General features: G+C 44.6%; 1 protein-coding gene across 1 annotated transcript in view; it reads left to right on the top strand.

Moving 5' to 3' along the window:
* Nucleotides 1-18,145, top strand: part of greb1 (growth regulating estrogen receptor binding 1) — a 351,042-nt gene that overhangs the window by 278,899 nt on the left and 53,998 nt on the right. The window contains exons 21-25 of the mRNA XM_078541600.1: nucleotides 1,819-2,018; nucleotides 5,388-5,483; nucleotides 7,821-8,413; nucleotides 16,451-16,553; nucleotides 17,225-17,377. Of these exons, the coding sequence (XP_078397726.1) occupies nucleotides 1,819-2,018; nucleotides 5,388-5,483; nucleotides 7,821-8,413; nucleotides 16,451-16,553; nucleotides 17,225-17,377 (1,145 nt within the window). The remainder of the gene's footprint in view (nucleotides 1-1,818; nucleotides 2,019-5,387; nucleotides 5,484-7,820; nucleotides 8,414-16,450; nucleotides 16,554-17,224; nucleotides 17,378-18,145) is intronic.

Raw genomic sequence — 18,145 nt, 5'->3', positions numbered from 1 at the left:
CCACAGTCAGAAATGATGATCCTATCATTGCCTTGGTCCAGGGCTTACATCACCATCTTCCCAAGCATACATCGCTTTGATCTCTTCTCTTGGGTGAGAGTTGATACCGCACACATGACCTTGATCAATCCAGGCACTTCCTGTCTTGAAATCTTCATGCTCAGAGATGTGCTGTCCCTTTAATGCCCTTGTAGCTTGTCAGACCGCAGAAGGCCATTGAAGCACTGCACTGGATCCGGGTCCTGCTGCCCACACTGTTACAGCTGACCTCTCTGGTGACCTCTAACCAAGCCTCCTTTATTTGCTTGGCAGGCTGCCTTCTGCCATTGTCCAGAAACACAATGTTCCTGCTGACTCGGACCCACTCTAACATCATCTGCAGGAATGTTTCAGTGAGCCTTGGAGCCACCCCAACACAACAGACTGCCATGTTACTGCTCTGATAAACTGTTCCCCCGGACTCGGCACTCTTCTGGCTGTATCCGCTGTGAAGGCTGACAGGTGCTCTTTAAATGGAACTGGCCACATCTAACTCCTGCTTCCTCATCACACCCACGGTTCATAATTGGATGGATATCACGGAGATGACCCAGTAATTGGTCACCTCCCGCAGAATGTTGATGTCACATCCTATCTCCAGACATGGGACGGAATCGTCCCAGACTTGTACAAAGTGCAGTAGCGGGCGAGCAAAAGCCATTTTACCGGGCGGCCGCAATAGCCATTTTTCGCGCCATATCATCCCATCCCCACCTCATTAATTATGAGGCCACAGGAAACACTCCATCTCACTGGCCTCCGATTTGCCCACCACACTGTTACCTCGCCGCTTCCTCACGCTGGGCACCACACACTTGTGTCACGCACACACTTCTCAATGCTTGCAGCCCAGGACTGCTCCAGTGAAGACATGGCCCCAAAAGCCAAGAAGAGTGCAGTCCCCCGATTTGAGTAATGCATCTCCGGGGCGTGTTCTGGACACCGTGGAGGCCCGCTGCAATGTCCTCTGCCTCTGCTCTGGCCACAGGACACCCATCGGTCTCACCACTCCGGCTTGGGAGGCGGTGACAGAGGTAGTCGCTGCCAATATTGCACAAAAGAGGTTGGCCATTTAATGCAGAAAGAGGCTGAATGATCTGATCCATGCCGCCAGGGTATGGCAACCATCTCATCACTCCAAACTCTCTCACTCACAAGGCCATCACACATCTCACTCATTGCCAGCTCAAGGGACATCACCACTCACTCTCTCACACACACCCTCACATCACCATCTGGCCTCATCTCCTCTGGAGGCTGCCTCCTCAGCCCTCACCCTCTTGAGGTCACTTGCACAGATCAACAAGTGTCCCCACACACACCCTGGGATACACCCTTTTCCCCAGTACAGCCCTTACCCTGCAGCCACTTCCCATGCCTGAGGCCATTTCTTCCCCCTTCCCCAAACAAGCCATAGCCCTGCAGCCTTTGAAAAGCCACCCCCACATTACAGCTGGCCTGGTAGGCAGAGATCTGCCTGTGAGCCCCCCCTATAAGTGATGTGGTGCTGCCTGTGAAGCCTGGCGCTGATGAGCACGAGTGCTGCCCAAAACAAGGTAGGCAAACAAACCTCGAAGTCCGGACCAAAAATTCCGCCCATAGTCCGGATGTCGGGGGGGCCAGCAAACTCGGGGAAATCCAGCTCCACGTTTCCGGTTGCCAACCTTTTGTTAGAATTTCTGTCAGAGCTGTTCTAAACTGTAGCTGTGTTTGTTGTTGAAGTGAATTAGATATTCTTGGCAGCACTTTAACTAGTTTTCTGCTTTCTTCCCTGCACAGATCTGCCAAGTACTATGACTTACGTTTAATAAATTCAACTTGTCTCCTGCGAACTGCTTTGGAGCAAGAACTTGGTCTAGCAGCTTGTTACGTAGTCCTTGATGTCCCTGGGCAGACAGTGATAGTGAATGATCTCTCTGAGAGCGACCTGGAGAAGCCAGGTAGCACTGACGATGATGAGGACAGTGTTGCAATTGAAGGTATGCTGTTTTGAAACAAATAAGTTGACACAAATGACTAAATAGCGTGTACATTTCTGAGACCGGTGAATAAAAACTGATTAGAATAGGGTGGTTCTGTTGATTTAATAGTTTAATGTGCTACATACCACAGAACTGAGCCACGTAAGGCAAGCAAATCCCGGCTTTGATCCTTCTTCAATGCTAGTTAACTGGTGTAAGCAGGACAGTGTTGAGGGCTGCCATAAATAACCTCTAGATTGGAAAATAAATACAACAGCCAGGCTTTCTCTTCCTGAAGACTAGTGCCACCTGCTGAAAAATTCAGATCTAGACATTTGATTTGCAGGGATAAAAACAAAAAACTACTGCGGATGCTGGAAATCCAAAACAAAAACAGAATTACCTGGAAAAGCTCAGCAGGTCTGGCAGCATCGGCGGAGAAGAAAAGAGTTGATGTTTCGAGTCCTCATGAAGGATCCCCTGAAGGGTCATGAGGACTCGAAACGTCAACTCTTTTCTTCTCCGCCGATGCCAGACCTGCTGAGTTTTTCCAGGTAATTCTGTTTTTGATTTGATTTGCAGGCTTGGCTGTGATCCAGGATAGTTTAAAAGCATATCTATGTTTACTGTCTAAACTCAAACACGAGGACCGCTACCCAACCAATGTAGCAGGCAACTGCGAGGATCCTGGAGAATTGTGTTGGTGAATGCACTGTTGCTTATGCGAGATGAGTAGCAAACTATGTGCAGCAAAGAGGTTGGGGTAAATTGACTTTTCATCTCCAGGTCCAGACCCAGCATGTTTGATTTTATGGCTGTCGTCCCACTCTGTGAAATGTGAAAATTGGTCCTCCTCGACCTGTTTCCGACAGGTCCATGGCATAGAATGATCGAATTCTGTGATCTGCATCGCTCAGTACCAATGGCACAAAATTAGCAGTCTGAACTCAAAAGTGGAGTCAGTAAGCGTCGAAATGACATTGAATTTAACAGCACAGAAGGAGAACATTCGGCCAGTCATGTCTCCGTTGGTTCTCTGAAAGAGCACTTTAGTTCCATACCTGCCCTTTTCCATACCCTTTTTTCCCCCAGATATTTATCCACTTCCCTTTTTAAAGTCTACATAGGTTATATTTCTTGCATGTTTCTGGTAGGCATTCCATATCTGAGCATTTCCATATCAGAGCATTTTAAAAAAAATACTAATCCTCTTGTTCTTTTGATCTGAGATTTATGTCCACTAGTTCCCAACTCAGTGACCAGTAAAAGTAGCGTTTCCTCAAAATTCCTTATAATTCTGAGTACCTCTTTCAGAATTGTTTAACCTGCTCCACTCTAACGAAAGGCACTTTGGTTTCCCTAGGGCAGGATTTTCCCCTCGTTGGGGGGGAAGTTGAAGAGCTGGCGCGCACAGGCGCATCTCCGATTGGGGGCGCGCTGCCATTTTACATGGGCGGGCCAATTAAGCGCTGTGCACTCCCTGTGCTTATGGGGGTGGGGTGGGGGGTGGGTGTGGTGGAGTCCCTAAACCCAAGAGTGCGCTCTTGCGTGCGCATACACACGAAAGAGCGCACTCATCTCCCTGAGGCTCAGTGCTGCCTCCGGGAGATCGCTTCTAATGTCAAAAACATTAAAAGTACAGAAAAAAAAATTCCCTGACATGTCCCCTCGTGTGAAACTGTCACTTGAGTTGAGACATGTCCATAATTTTTTAAAAAGCTTTAATTACATTTTTAAAAACCTACATGAAACCTCATCCCGCCCATGGATGAGGGTTTACGCTTTTTCTAATTCCCGCCAGGGCTCCTGGCCTGCCCGCCAACCTTAAGGATGGATGGGCAGGTCCATTAATTACAAAAACAGAATTACCTGGAAAAACTCAGCAGGTCTGGCAGCATCGGTGGAGAAGAAGAGAGTCGACGTTTCGAGTCCACATGACCCTTCAACAGTTCTGCTGAAGGGTCATGTGGAGTCGAAACGTCGACTCTTTTCTTCTCCACCGATGCTGCCAGACCTGCTGAGTTTTTCCAGGTAATTCTGTTTTTGTTTTGGATTTCCAGCATCCGCAGTAGTTTTTTGTTTTTAGGTCCATTAATTAGTTTAATGACTCTGTCAATGGCCTCAATTGGTCATTGACAGGTCGGCGGGTGCGCAGCTGATTTTGCTGAGCCCCCGCCTACCTGAAAATTTACAGAGGGCGTGGTGAGGTCGGGAGTTCCGCCCGATGTCATCCCGCATCATTTTACGCGTTGGTGAGTGGGCCCCGCCCCCTGCTCGCTGACGGGAAAATCCTGCCCCTAATCTTTTCTTATAGCTAAATTGTCTCATCCCTGACACCATAATGAATTTCTTCTGCATCCTCTCCATGGCCTTGACATCCTTCCTAAAGTCGGGTGCTAAAAACTGGACACAGGCCAGGATTTATCAGTCGGCGTGAGGGGGCGGGCCTGACATACCGGCACGTAATATGACGTGTGATGATGTCATCGGGCTGTTGCGCGCTGTTTCATTCGGCTAGCGCGTGCCGGAGTTGGCTGCTCGTCCGCCGATATTTAAAAGGCCTATTAAGGCCATTAAGGAAGTGATTAAGGTCAACTTCACACTGCCCGTCCAACCTTATGGTTGGCAGGCAGGCGAAAAGGCCAACCGGCCTTTACGTTTTTTAGGAAACCTCATCCACGAGCGGGATGAGGTTTCCTGAACCTTTCATGAATTAAATAAAAACGTTTTCTGAAATATAAAAACATGTCCCATCTCCTCTGACACAGTCACATGAGGGGACATGTTTAATTAAATTTTCAAAACATTTATTTATTCATTTCAAAAGCGCTTCAATCTCCCTGAGGCAGCTCCATGAAAGAGCGCTGGCCCCGATTCTCCCTCCTCTCGCCACCCGCTGAGCGCTATGGCTCAGGTCTTGTGCTGGGCGGGCCTTAATTGGCGCGCCCACATAAAATGGCGGCGCGGAGCCGATTTGCGGGTGGCGTTCGGCTCAGCGACCGCCCACTCCCGCCGAGCCTGCTCAACGTGGGAAAAATTCAGGCCATAATGTTCTAACTGCAGCCTAGCTAATTAAAAGTACTACATAAAATGGATTCAGTTGAGGGTTGGGTGCTTCACCATCTGGTGGTACGGGGACAAGAAGGAGATTATGCACCACCCAGCAGGTTGCAGAGGCTTTGGAAGATGCTTAGGAGCAGGTCACTTGTTCACCTTCCTGAATAATCATTGTCCTATGGCATGGAAGGATCAAAAGTGGGGTATCAACATTTTTTTGTTTTAAATGCAGGCAAAATGAATCATCATCATTATATTTTAAAAGCATTGTAAATGTGCTCCAATAACTCATGTCACACTGTGACTTCTTATTTGTCATTCCTGTTTTAGTGACAACAGTTGCAGACTCAGGAAAGAAAAGTAAAAATAAGAGACAGCGCTCATATTCTAATCACTCAGCTTCATCCAGATCATCAAAAACTTCAAGTAAGAAAAATACTCTTGAGTTTTGAAGGCTAGAATATGAATTACTCAAAAGCACAATAGTGCAGACTTGAAGTAAAAATGGAAAATACTGGAAATGCTCAGCAGGTCTGGCAGCATCTGTGGAGATAGAAAGAAAGGTAACATTTCAGATTGATGATCTTTAATCAGAACTGGAAAAAGTTAAAGTTGTAACGGGTTTTAAACAAGTACAGGAGGAGGAAAAGTCAAGGGGAACGGGAAGAATGAAAGGGAATGCTGAGCATTTCCGGTGTTTCCTGTTTTTATTTCAGATTTCCAGAATCCACAGTACTTAGTTTTTTTTTTATTAGTATTTAATTCACTGCCACTTCCCTTTAAGGAATGCTCACCTTGAAATTTTGATCTTCTGTCTGACTGGATTTCCATTTGGCTGTTTTACCTTGTTCACCAATGCCTATTCTTCTCATTTTGATGAGGTATATGCCAAAACTTGCTTTCACAGCCACATCATGTTCCTCAGCAACTGCCTCTGCCTCCTATTTATTCCATGTGGATTTCAACTAAAATTCCACCTGTCATGTTTCAGATCCATCTATGCTTACTGATACCTCCTAAAAATTTAACATTCTTTTTTTCTTATTCATTCATGAGATGTGCGCTTCGCTAGCTGGGTCAGCATTTATTGCCCATCCCTAGTTGCCCTTGAGAAGGTGGCAGTGAGCTGCCTTCTTGAACCGCTGCAGTCCATGTGGTGTAGATACACCCACAGTGCTGTTAGGAAGGGAGTTCCAGGATTTTGACCCAGCGACAGTGAAGGAACGGCGATATATTTCCAAATCAGGATGGCGAGTGACTTGGAGGGGAACTTCCAGGTGGTGGTGTTCCCATCTATCTGCTGCCCTTGTCCTTCTAGATGGTAGTGGTCATGGGTTTGGAAGGTGCTGTCTAGGGAGACTTGGTGAATTCTTGCAATGCATTTTGTAGATAGTACACACTGCTGCTACTGTGCGTCGGTGGTGGAGGGAGTGAATGTTTGTGGATGTGGTGCCAATCAAGTGGGTTGCTTTGTCCTGGATGGTGTCAAGCTTCTTGAGTGTTGTAGGAGCTGCAGTGGGGACTATTCCATCACACTCCTGACTTGTATCTTGTATATGGTGGACGGGCTTTGGGGAGTCAGGAGGTGAGTTACTCATCACAGGATTCCTAGCTTCTGACCTGCTCTTGTAGTCACAGTATTAATATGGCTAGTCCAGTTCAGTTCAGTTTCTGGTCAATGGTAATACCCAAGATGTTGATAGTGGGGGATTCAGTGATGGTAATGCCATTGAACGTCAAGGGGTGATGGTTAGATTCTCTCTTGTTCGAGATGGTCATTGCCTGACACCTGTGTGGCACGAATGTTACTTTGTCAGCCCAAGCCTGGATATTGTCCAGGTCTTGCTGCAGTTGGAAATGGACTGCTTCAGTACCTGAGGAATCACGAATGGTGCTGAACATTGTGCAATCATCAGTGAACATCCCCGCTTCTGACCTTATGATGGAAGGGAGGTCATTGATGAAGCAGCTGAAGATGGTTGGGCCGAGGACACTACCCTGAGGAACTCCTGCAGTGATGTCCTGGAGCTGAAATGACTGACCTCCAACAACCACAACCATCTTCCTTTGTGCTAGGTATGTCTCCAACTAGCAGAGAGTTTTCCCCCTGATTCCCATTGACTCCAGTTTTGCTGGGGCTCCTTGATGCCACACTCGGTCAAATGCGCCCTTGATGTCAAGGGCAGTCACTCTCACTTCACCTCGTGAGCTATTAGAACCACTGCTCTCGCCATATCTTGAGATCCATGCTTGAAGCTCATGGGCAACATGTTTGCCTCAACCTCTCTCTTCAGGAGCACATAACTCACTCTATCTCAAAGCTGTCACTAATCCACAGTTCTATTTCAGCCTTCGCTTCATCTGGCGCTTTCTTCCTTTTAGCTCTCGGGGATCACAAGCTTCTGCAGCGCTTGCATTCGATGGGGTGTTGTACCCCCTTTCTCCTTCACTTTACTCTCACCCTATCCCTCTTTCCAATCATCTTCTGCCTTGCATCCCGTCACGGCCCTTCCATTTTTGATCTTTATTTCCCTTCCCCCTTTCTATGTCTCTTTTATTGCTTAAAGCCTGTTCCATTCTAACCCCTTTCACTTCTGATGACCTGAAGTGTTAACTTTGTTTCTCTGTCCACAGATGCCGCCTGACCTGCTGAATGTTTTTCGCATTTTCTGTGTTTAATTCATTATTGAAAGTTTACTCAAATTTACTGGAATTTTTAATTTGACACAAATTAATATCTTTATTTTTCTGTGACAAAATTAGGCGTGCTTTGCGACAGTGATCCTTTCTCAACCTCCGGAGCAGAGGATTCTGCGAGACATCAGCTGAATGTTGAATCTATTAATATTGAGGACAGTAGTGTGGCCAGAGAGAAGCCCAAGCTAAGAGCAGACAACACCCAGCAGAAGCCTTACCATGAGACTCAATATTCTGAAAAGCACCGAAACTTAGATCAAATCAACAACAGCAAAAGCTCAAGAAGAAGCTCAAAAACATTTTCTTCAGGCTCTTCCTCTGCTCCGACTCCCACTTTGGGACAGATGTCTTCCCAATGTCCAAGGACAAAGGCAGCAACCCAACCACCCACTGTGTTTCTCCCAAAATTGATCTATGAGATTGTTACTAAGGTGGACAGCGCTGGAGTGGCTAAATTATCATCTTTTCTTCCGCACCATTCGGTTCATTGGATAACCTCCTTTCACCCTTCGTTGGCCAAAATGGTGACTTCCACGGAGCAATCCCTGTATTATCGCCAGTGGACAGTGGCTAAACAAAACCATATGGATTTTAACAAAGCACAGAGTAGAACCGAGACATTTCATCCACGCAGACTTCTGCTGAATGGTCCACCACAGGTGAGGGGGAGGGGTGGATAACAATAGGTCTTAAAATGCTTTATGGCGAAAGTTATAAAAAGTTGGGGGTGGAATTACAGAGTGACGGAGCCACATTAGGAAAGTAAGTCCACTCTTAATAGACTTGAAGTCAGAAAATTACACATGTCCCTTCTCAATTTTGGTCATAAACATCCACCGGCCCATTTATGTCAGTGGTTTGCCCCAGCGCCGCTGAGTCCACTGTCAATCATGGGGTCTATCCATTTTGTATATCTTTCACCATTGGCTGAGTTTAATCCAAATGTAACCTGTGAGCATATTGCTGTTTGAAATGGGAATTGCAGGTGTAAGTATGTGGCTGGAGATTACAACAAGCTAAGGCTGCAGTAAGCAAGCAATGAAAATTTTGGGGTGTTTTATGTTAAAGGCTCAGTGTAAATGCAAGTTGTTGTTGCTAGATTGAGTGCTTGTCAGATTGTATATGGATTGTTAGCATAAAACTTTTAAAAGCATGTCGCCAAATGGAAGATCTGACAGGAACACCCAATGAAGGGAGATAGGCATTGAAAGAAGACCACAAAGTTTAAATGAGGCTGACCGACAAATGCTTATGAATGAGGTGCAGCAATGGAGAGGGGAAGAGAGAGAGAGAGGGGGGGACCCAATACCTGTGAGAGGAAGCTGCAAAAAAATTGTCCTGTGTGCCATGTGGAGGGAATTGGCAGTGGACTGACTGCCATCTGTCTCACCTCCCTGGGACCACACAACAATGCTAGAAAAAGTTGAAGGACCAGATACGGGTAAGAAAGGTAATAAACTGGTCACTCTGCTTTTTCTTTGGGCATTCTGCACATCAACGCATGGTTCACCCTCTAAAATAATGGCTGCACAAGTCATCCTTCACCCTGCACCATGGTTAGGGGGGTTGCTAATTTGGAATCTTATAATTTGTTATCATCTCCTCTAACAGCAACTATTTGCATACAGAAGCATGAAACCCTTTCACCCATTTAACAGGGTGATTCCAGCAGATTTATATATCAGCTATCTGATATTACCTCTGAGACTTCCCTCAAATGCTAGCATTCACTTAATTCGCTTAATCTTGTTGGAGGAGGTACCAGTGCATAATACCAGTGAAAGAGAAGGCACCAGAGGAAGCATTCTGGACAATAGGAAGCAGATCACAGAGCAATTAAGAGGAACTTTTTTCTAGACACGGGAGATGTTGAGATGAGTGGAACATTACAGTTGGCCGTTTAGAGGATGTGCACCTAAGTGGTTGCCATGGCATCCTTGAATTATCGGGCAGCCAGAAACTTTCATCCTCATTTCTGTCTCAATTCCGATTGCGGGGATGGTTGCGGGGGAGGGGGTGGTGGTGATGAAGAGGGAGGTGGCAGTTATGCTCACAATTTCTTAGTTTGTGTTCCTTTACTGCAGATCCTTGACACTGATGTTGTTGGGGGAGTGTGAAGGTGGGGTGAGGGGGGTGGGCGGTGGTGTTGCTGGTGGAGGTAGTTGAGAAAGATGAGCAGAAAGACATATTTCTACATTGGTAATGAGAAACAGGATGCTGAGCAAAAGACCATACAGGAGTCATTAGAGCTACTTTTTGCTGCCTGTTTCTCTGTTACAATCTCACTGCCACCTTCTTGTGCCTCTTCATGTTTTCTTATTCTCGTGCAGCAGCTCAGATCCTTGGGGGAATTAGGTAAGTGAGGTTGTGACATCATGTTACTCATAGAATGTGAGGAATCCAGAGGAATTGGGTTTGGGTGAGGGTCCTCCAATCTTACGGTGGCGACAGTAGTGAAGGCTGCCCACGGCTTTGGATTCATGGGAGTCAGAACTAATCGTACATCAAACATGCATCCAGGATATAAAGCTCCAGGGATGTGTGGCAATGGATAGATCATTTACAGCATCATATTTTAGTAGGCGCTCACCTTATAAGAAACAAGTCAATGACTGTACCTGCACAGAAGCATAAGCCCTGCTGGCAATGACTTTAATACCAGCTTCCAGTTACTGAGGAATAGGATATAGACTCCTGTCCCTGGGGCTTTCAGGACTTGATGGCAGCCGTTTTACAGTCCGGCTACTCATTAGTGGATGCACAGATCTGGGACAAAGTGACAGTGGCTGGATTCAAGTTGCGTAAGGCTGCCCTTTGTCAATAGCAATACACACGTGGACTTTTCTTTCAAAGCACCAAGCGAGGGACATGTTTGAGGTGACACCAGACTGCCCAGCATGAGCTCTGCAGATGCAGCCAGAGGTGTCTTTCTGCCAGGGATAAACTGCCACAAGAGGAGGGACACCTCAATCCAGTGAGCTGTTTGTACCACAGGAGCAGTGAACCACCCCTCACAGTGCTGACCATCAGGCCACACTGTGGCAAAGCATTAGAATAGTGGGGGAGGCATGGGAAGAAAGGCACATTTTGGCACTTATGCCTAGCGGTGTCAGGAAAGAGTGAGGTGGTTTAGGCTCAGGTTTGAGTTGCTTATAATTAAGGAGAATGTGTACTTACATGGTGCTTAAAGAGATTATAGTTGTACGTGAAAGGGTTCTGTGATGCCCTGCTCAGTTATTTATTCATATCATGTAGACTCATGTAGTCATGCAGGACCAGGGAGGATTAGGAAATGTACCAGATTATTGGTTTCGTAATTTACATGAAGGTGGGTATAACCCTGGTTGTAGCGCTCCTCAGTTCTTAGTTGGGGTCATTCCTCATGGCACCAATGGCTGCACCTTTCACCCACAAGCAATCTGTTTATTTGACTATCATGTATTTAAAAGCTGAATTTAAGTTCTCGAGCAGCCATGATGGGATCTGAATTTGCATTCTCAGGATTATTATTAAAGATTTTTTTGCATCTGGTTACACAATCTGGACGTTCGGCATGTGGTATCCACTTCCTGTTATGGAAGTTGAGGGAGTTACAGTTCGGTGCTCGTAATGCTACTTGCTAACAAATTATTGTAAAAGCAAAATAAAAGCAAAATATTGCGGATGCTGGAAATCTGAAACAGAAACAAAAATTGCTGGAAAAACTCAGCAGGTCTGACAGCATCTGTGGAGAGGAAGACAAAGTTAACGTTTCGAGTCCATATGACTCTTCATCAGAACAAATTATTGTACTCAGTACTTTAAAGAAGCCAGCAAGATGATAAACTATACAGCACGAGCTTGCTGCTGCTTTGCTGTCATGCTAAGCTAAATGAATGCCCTAATTCTCCTGAGAAATGTGTCAGGTTACCCAATGACTGGATGTCACCCTGGGTGATATTGCACAGACCTTTAGCAGAAATGAACCTCTGGCATAACAAATTGACTGTGGTCATTGCTTTCAAAGCCAAAGACAGAGCAGTTCAGGCAGATAATCTTAACTGCAAGTCTTCATTTGTGTTGTCACTTGTATGGCACACATTTCCCATGCAGAGATACTCACTAGAAACTGCATGTGATCTGTGTGGCCTGTAAAACTTTAAGGGGCATGGGGGGGAGGAGGCACTACATCTATCAGTTCCCCTTTGTCAACTCTGCTTTTGTTATATCCTCAAAGGACTCTAGCAAATTTGTCAAACATGATTTCCCTTTCACAAAACCATGTTGACTCCATTTGATATAAAAGGTTATTGCACAAGATGGGAGCTCATGGTATTGTGGATTGAAAGAGACTCCAAAAAAGTGCAACACAGAGGGATCTGGGTGTTCTTGTGCATGAAACACAAAAAGTTTGCATGCAGGTGCAGCAAGTAATTAAGAAGGCAAATGGAATTTTGGCCTGTATTGCTAGGGGGTTGGAGTTTAAAAACAGGGAAGCCTTGTTACAAGTGTACAGGGTGTTGGTGAGGCTGCACCTAGAGTACTGTGTACAGTTTTGGTCCCCGTATTTAAGAAAGGGTATGCTGCATTGGAGGCAGTTCAAAAGAGAATTCACTAGGCTGATTCCTGGGATGAAAGGGTTGACTTATCAAGAACGGCTAAACAGGTCAGGCCTTTATTCATTAGAGTTTAGAAGAATGAGGGGTAATCTTATTGAAACATACAAGATTCTGAGGGGGCTTGACAGGGGAGATGTTCAGAAGATGTTTCCACTAGTGGGGGAATCTCAAACTAGGGGACATAGTTACAGAATAAGGGGACACTCATTTAAAACTGAGATGCGAAGGAACTTCTTCTCTCAGAGAGTAGGTAGTCAATGCCTGGAATTCTCTACCTCAGAGAGTTGTGGAGGCTAGATCACTGAGAATATTTAAAGAGGAGGTAGATAGATTTTTGAAATATTGTGGAGCTGAGGGCTGAGAGGAGCTGGCACAAAAGAGGAGTTGAGGCCTGGGGCAGGTCAGCCATGATCTTATTGAATGGCAGGGCAGGCTTGAGGGGCCAAATGGCCTACTACTCCTCCGATTTCATATGATCTTATGTTCTTATGATTGCATTAAGCTTTTCTAAATGTCTGGCTATTTCTTCCTTAATAATGAACTCTAGCATTTTCCCAGCAACAGATGTTAGGCTGACTGGCCTATAGGTTCCTGATTTTTGTTTCCCCCCTCCCCTTCTTGAACAGGGGCATCACAGAGGTTTTCCAGTCCATTGGGACCCTCCCAGAATGGAGTAGAAACCCTGTGGAAAAGAATCCTTCCTGCCCTGGAATCCGCTCATAAAATTGTCAGTACATTGTTTCTAAGCTCCCAGCTTACCAAACCAGTCAATAAACTTTGGGGCTCTTATTTTTCTTAATGAATCAAAATCTGATTATAGCGGTGCCACTGACCCAACCTCTTGTCCACACCCCAAATTCCCAGCAATCCTGTATGATTAGGTGGACAATGTGACAGTTTATAAACCATGTGAAAGGTAATGGATAAACAGAGAATAGCAGTTATGTGAAAGGAGGTCATCCAGAACTTCATTACACAAAATAAAATGTGCTTTAAAATGATGATAGATGCTACTTTTTCCCTTTAAACGGTTTTAAGACAGTCCCCACAAGTAGGCCCATCTCCCATCATTCAGAAACTGCATGTTCTATTTGATTTTCCCAGAGTTAGGATACCCTGGAGAAAGGGGTTTAATTCTTTGTTTGAACTAAAACAAAATGAAGGGGTTTAAAAGGAAAAGGGGATCGATGGGAAAAGGATAGACTACATTGTTAGTGTTCGCCTGCTTTCCTTCTGCTCAGGTCACTGAAACCTATGCAACTTTGCCCAGCTTCTCCTGTTTCAGTTTGAGACCTGACTTACCTCCCCATCTATTCGCACATTCTTTGTCTCTCCTGTGGCTTTGATTCCTTTTATTATGCTTCTTCCTATCATCTCATCTCCTGTGAGTATCACCTCAGCCACCTAACCACCTCCAGTTTGTCTTTTGCACAGATGAAGGGTCATTCTACCCTGCTTCCTCACTTAGTGTTGGTGGATGTGCTTTTTTTCTCTGCCTCCCACTTTTCTTTGTTCTTTTCCTATCTGATATGTTGCTCATTTTGTTGCAGTTCTGATAGAGGATTGTACCCAAAACATTAACTTGTCCTTTCTCTTGCCTGACTGACCTGTTGTCTGTTTCCAGCAGTTGTAGAATTTTGCATTTTTCAGTTAATATAATTATTTTTGAATTACATGTCCCACTTGCTGACATTGAATTCCATCTGCCATATTTTAGCCCATTCTTCCCAACTTAATTACTATCCCTTTGTAGTTTCTTTTGGTCTTCTAAAGAATTAACTATGCCTCCTATTTTGTAACTTTCTCTGGGCTTATACCCAAATCATTGATAAACATTATGGGCTACAAATTAGGCCATTTAACACTTTCTTTGGGTGCCACATCGACATTCTGTCCCCAGTATAGTAGGCCTGCATACGCCCTACCAGAATCGTGCTGCCTGCTATATTGTGTAAGGAAAAACAAAAGGAGTCCTTAAGCAGTGTCTGGAGGAGATATTAGGCTCTTTGAATATGCAAATAAGGGGGATAACAACTGCCTGAGGTTCCTGCTGTAAGATCCAGTTGTCCTGAGGCACCCCTGCACCACTGGTTTTACTCAGGGAAACCAACAGATGCCTACAGTCAAAAAAGGTAAGTAATTATCTCTGAATCGGGAGGAGCTGGTGTGCCACCGACATGCCCTTAACCCGGGGACCACTGTAAGCTGCCGCTGCCACCCTGATTCCTCCAAAAGCCCCTGATTCCTATGTCCCTCCTCGTACTGTATCCATGTTTAACAGCATCTGCAGTTCTGATTCTAAATGTTTCCTACTGAGTATCTTGCGGTTTCTTCTCGAGAGCTTCACACCCCTGCCTTGTGATTCCCCCACCTCAGTTATCAGTGGGATGCTATAGCACTAACCGTGCCCTAATCTTCCATAAGTTGCCTTCTTGGGCTTCTTCTGTAGAGTGCTCCTCTTCAAATGAGATCTAAGGCCCAATATCTCGGGCTCTTCAGACATTTCCATTCACATATACCATATGCATGCACAGCAAACTTCAATAAACAACCATGTCATAATGATCAGTTAATCTGTTTTTGTGATGTTGATTAAGGAATAAATATTGGCCAAGACACTGGGAATAATTCCCCTGCTCGTCTTTGAAATATTGCCATGTGACCTTTTGTGCACACCTGAGAGGGCCTTGGTTTAATATCTCATCTGAAAAACAGCATCTCTGTCAGTGCAGCACTCCCTCAGTCCTGTATTGAAGTATCAGCATAGATATTTGTGCTTAAGTCCTGGAGGAGGACTTGAAGCCCAGACCTTCTGACTCAGATGTGAGTGCCACCAACTTAGCTATAACTGACAAAATTGATCAACCAATGTATTTCTGAATATTTGAGGACATTTTAAGTAAGTTCCTTCCCAATGGAGACCACATATGGAAGCATCTTTTTGGTGAGTCAGAAGATTTTTAACTGATACCTCTTAATTGGACACACGATTTGTCTTGTTAATAAGAGATAGGAAAATGAATCATCACAACTCACTGAAAGATGATTATGGACAACAGAACAATAGGAGAAACACAAATTTCTGATAACTAGTAAAATACACTTCATTATACATTGTGTTATTGTAAGGTGACACTTTCTGTTAATGCTTATTTTGGTCTTTTATAATGCTGATAATAAAGAGGACATAAATTTAAGATGATCAAAAGACGAAAGATTAGCTTTTTTTTACGCAAAGGAAAAGAAAGACTTGCAGTTATAAAGTACATCTCACAACCTCAGCATCCCAAAGCACCTCACAGCCAATGAAGGTAATCACTGTTGCAATGCATGAGAAAAAGCAGCTGATTAACACACAGCAAGTTTCCATAAACAACAAGGAGATAAATGGCTAGATAGTCTGTTTTCAGTAAAGTTTGTTGAGAGATAACTATTGGCTGGGATACCATGGATAACTCCCCTGCTCTTCTTCGAAATAGTACCAAGGGATCTTTTCCATCCAGCTGACAGGACAAATGGGACCTTGATTTAATATCTCATCTGAAAGATGGCACCTGCAATATTACAGCATGATCTCAGCACTGCGCTGAAGTATTAGTCCAGAAATTTGTGCTCAAGTTGTTGGAGTGGGACTATGAACACAACCTTCTAGCTCCAAGGTATGTGTAATACTAACAGAGCTGCAGGATTTTGGGATATGGAAAGTCCAATCAGAAACAAAGATCAAAGGGAGATAGAAAGCATAATTGAAAACAAATTTAAACGGATATGGGGAAAGGTCAAGAGAATGGGTCAAAGTGGATCAGTTGTTCAGAGAACTGAAAAGGGTGCAGTTGGGTCATTGGCTGATTCCTGTATTGTAAAATTATACAATTCTATGAGGGAGGGATTTAACTCACAGCCATTTGTTTTTGGTACCAGCGAGCAGCATGATGACCCCCTTTAGGTTCCCACAGCTCACTGCAACATACCTTCAAGTTCATGTAGGCATGTGCCGTCTCCAGGCACATTATTCTTCATTGGCAGTGGAAGATTCTTTTTTTCGATGTCTATTTTGTAAACGTGCTTTGAGCCTTAAATGCACATCTTTGTTCTCAGGTGGGGAAGACAGGAGCTTATTTGCAGTTCCTTAGTATTCTATCGAGGATGTTGATTCGATTGATGGAGGTGGATGTTTATGATGAAGAAGAAATTAACCTCAGTAAGTGCTATTTTATACTCAATGCAGCGCCTGGCATGATCTTTACATATATATCTATAAGATTGTAAAATGGTATTAATAGCATGCATTTCTTGTCTGTCACAGTTAAAGTTTCAAATTGTTGTCACACCTCAAAAAACATATGAAGAAACAAAGGTAGTTATTTGGCACAGAAGCAAGAATCCTCTCTGTGACCTTAGCATTTACTTCATTAAAGAAACAGGACATTAGCTTCATGTTAGAAGCAGAATAGTACATCTGCGTTACTTGGGGCATAATTGTACACCACCCTGCAGGCGAGTTTGCAGTGGGTGGGGGAATCGGTCCCATAAGATTCTGTGGGCAACTTTCTTTCCACCTAGTTGCTGCCTGCAACCTTGCCATGATTTTATGTGCGGTGGGCAAGGACTAGGCTGACAAATTAATTGCCACTTAAGGGTTACTTCTTCCCCAGCTGCTTTCATTCGGCCAGTAGGAAGATGTCAGAGATGGAGGGGACAGAGTCAAGGGGGGTGCGGTGCCTCCTTCACAGAGCTCCTTTTGCTATTGGGCTCCAATTGGTGCTAGACATTAAAAGGAAAGAAGACTAAATTCCGGGGACTTGGAAATGCACAACAGAATTGAATGGATGTATGCAAAATCTTATTCCTTATTTCCATGTTATCTCTTAGAAGCCAAAGAAGATTCTTCCCTACAACAGAAAGAGAGCTTACTGTGGCCCGATTTGGAGAGTTTCAGTAAATTGTCATTTGACTACACTGTTCATGATCCAAAGTATGAAGATGCAAGTCCAGTTTATTCAAGGGACCTTACAAAAAACAAAGGTAAATTATTTCATTATTTTAAATTCTATCATGTATAAAATGGTTCCAAATAGAGAAGCTAAAGGCGAGACTAAAACACATTGTTTGGTGGGTGACAAGGGCATTGTGCACAACACATTTGAAGTATTTGAAAAATAAATCCTGGACGGTAATTCCTGTGGTGCTAAATGAGCGTAGCACTGGGAGTGAGAACTGTCCCTCTGCTGGTATAATTTTATTCTTTTTAGTTAGCTTAGTGGCTTAGCAGGTGAGTTCAGAAATGGAATTACACTACATTGTAGGCTATTGGCACCTTCTTGCAATTGCCACAAGGCAAGTTACAGCACTGGGTTGGGGTGAGGGGTGGGATGTGGATGGAGGTGATAAGGTGGTTGGAGTTGGTGTTCTCTATTCAGTAACGTAATCAGACTGTTTAGCCTCCCTGGGGCACCTGAGAAACGTTACCACCACTTCCCGGGACCTATCACAACCTTCCCTATTGTAGCTCTAAGAAGCAGCAGTAACATGGGTGGATGGGCAGGAGGACATCTCCCCACTGTCATTTACATCCAACACGCAGACAAGGAAAAACCAGCAGGACTCCCAGCAAGGGTAGGTGGGGAAAAGACAGGACAGCAGTAGATTAGCGTTATATTACTAGACTGGGCGACTGTTTAGATGCAGCCATGACACAATCTCACAAACTCATTCATAAGACACGGGATTTTCTGGCCCCTCCCACACACCAAGGTCATTCGGTCCTGCTGAAAGTCAATGGACTTTTGGCTG

This window comes from Cetorhinus maximus, chromosome 5 (assembly GCF_964194155.1).
Source record: "Cetorhinus maximus chromosome 5, sCetMax3.hap1.1, whole genome shotgun sequence".
Classification (NCBI taxonomy): Eukaryota; Metazoa; Chordata; class Chondrichthyes; order Lamniformes; family Cetorhinidae; genus Cetorhinus; species Cetorhinus maximus.
This window is presented reverse-complemented; position numbering and strand designations above follow the sequence as displayed.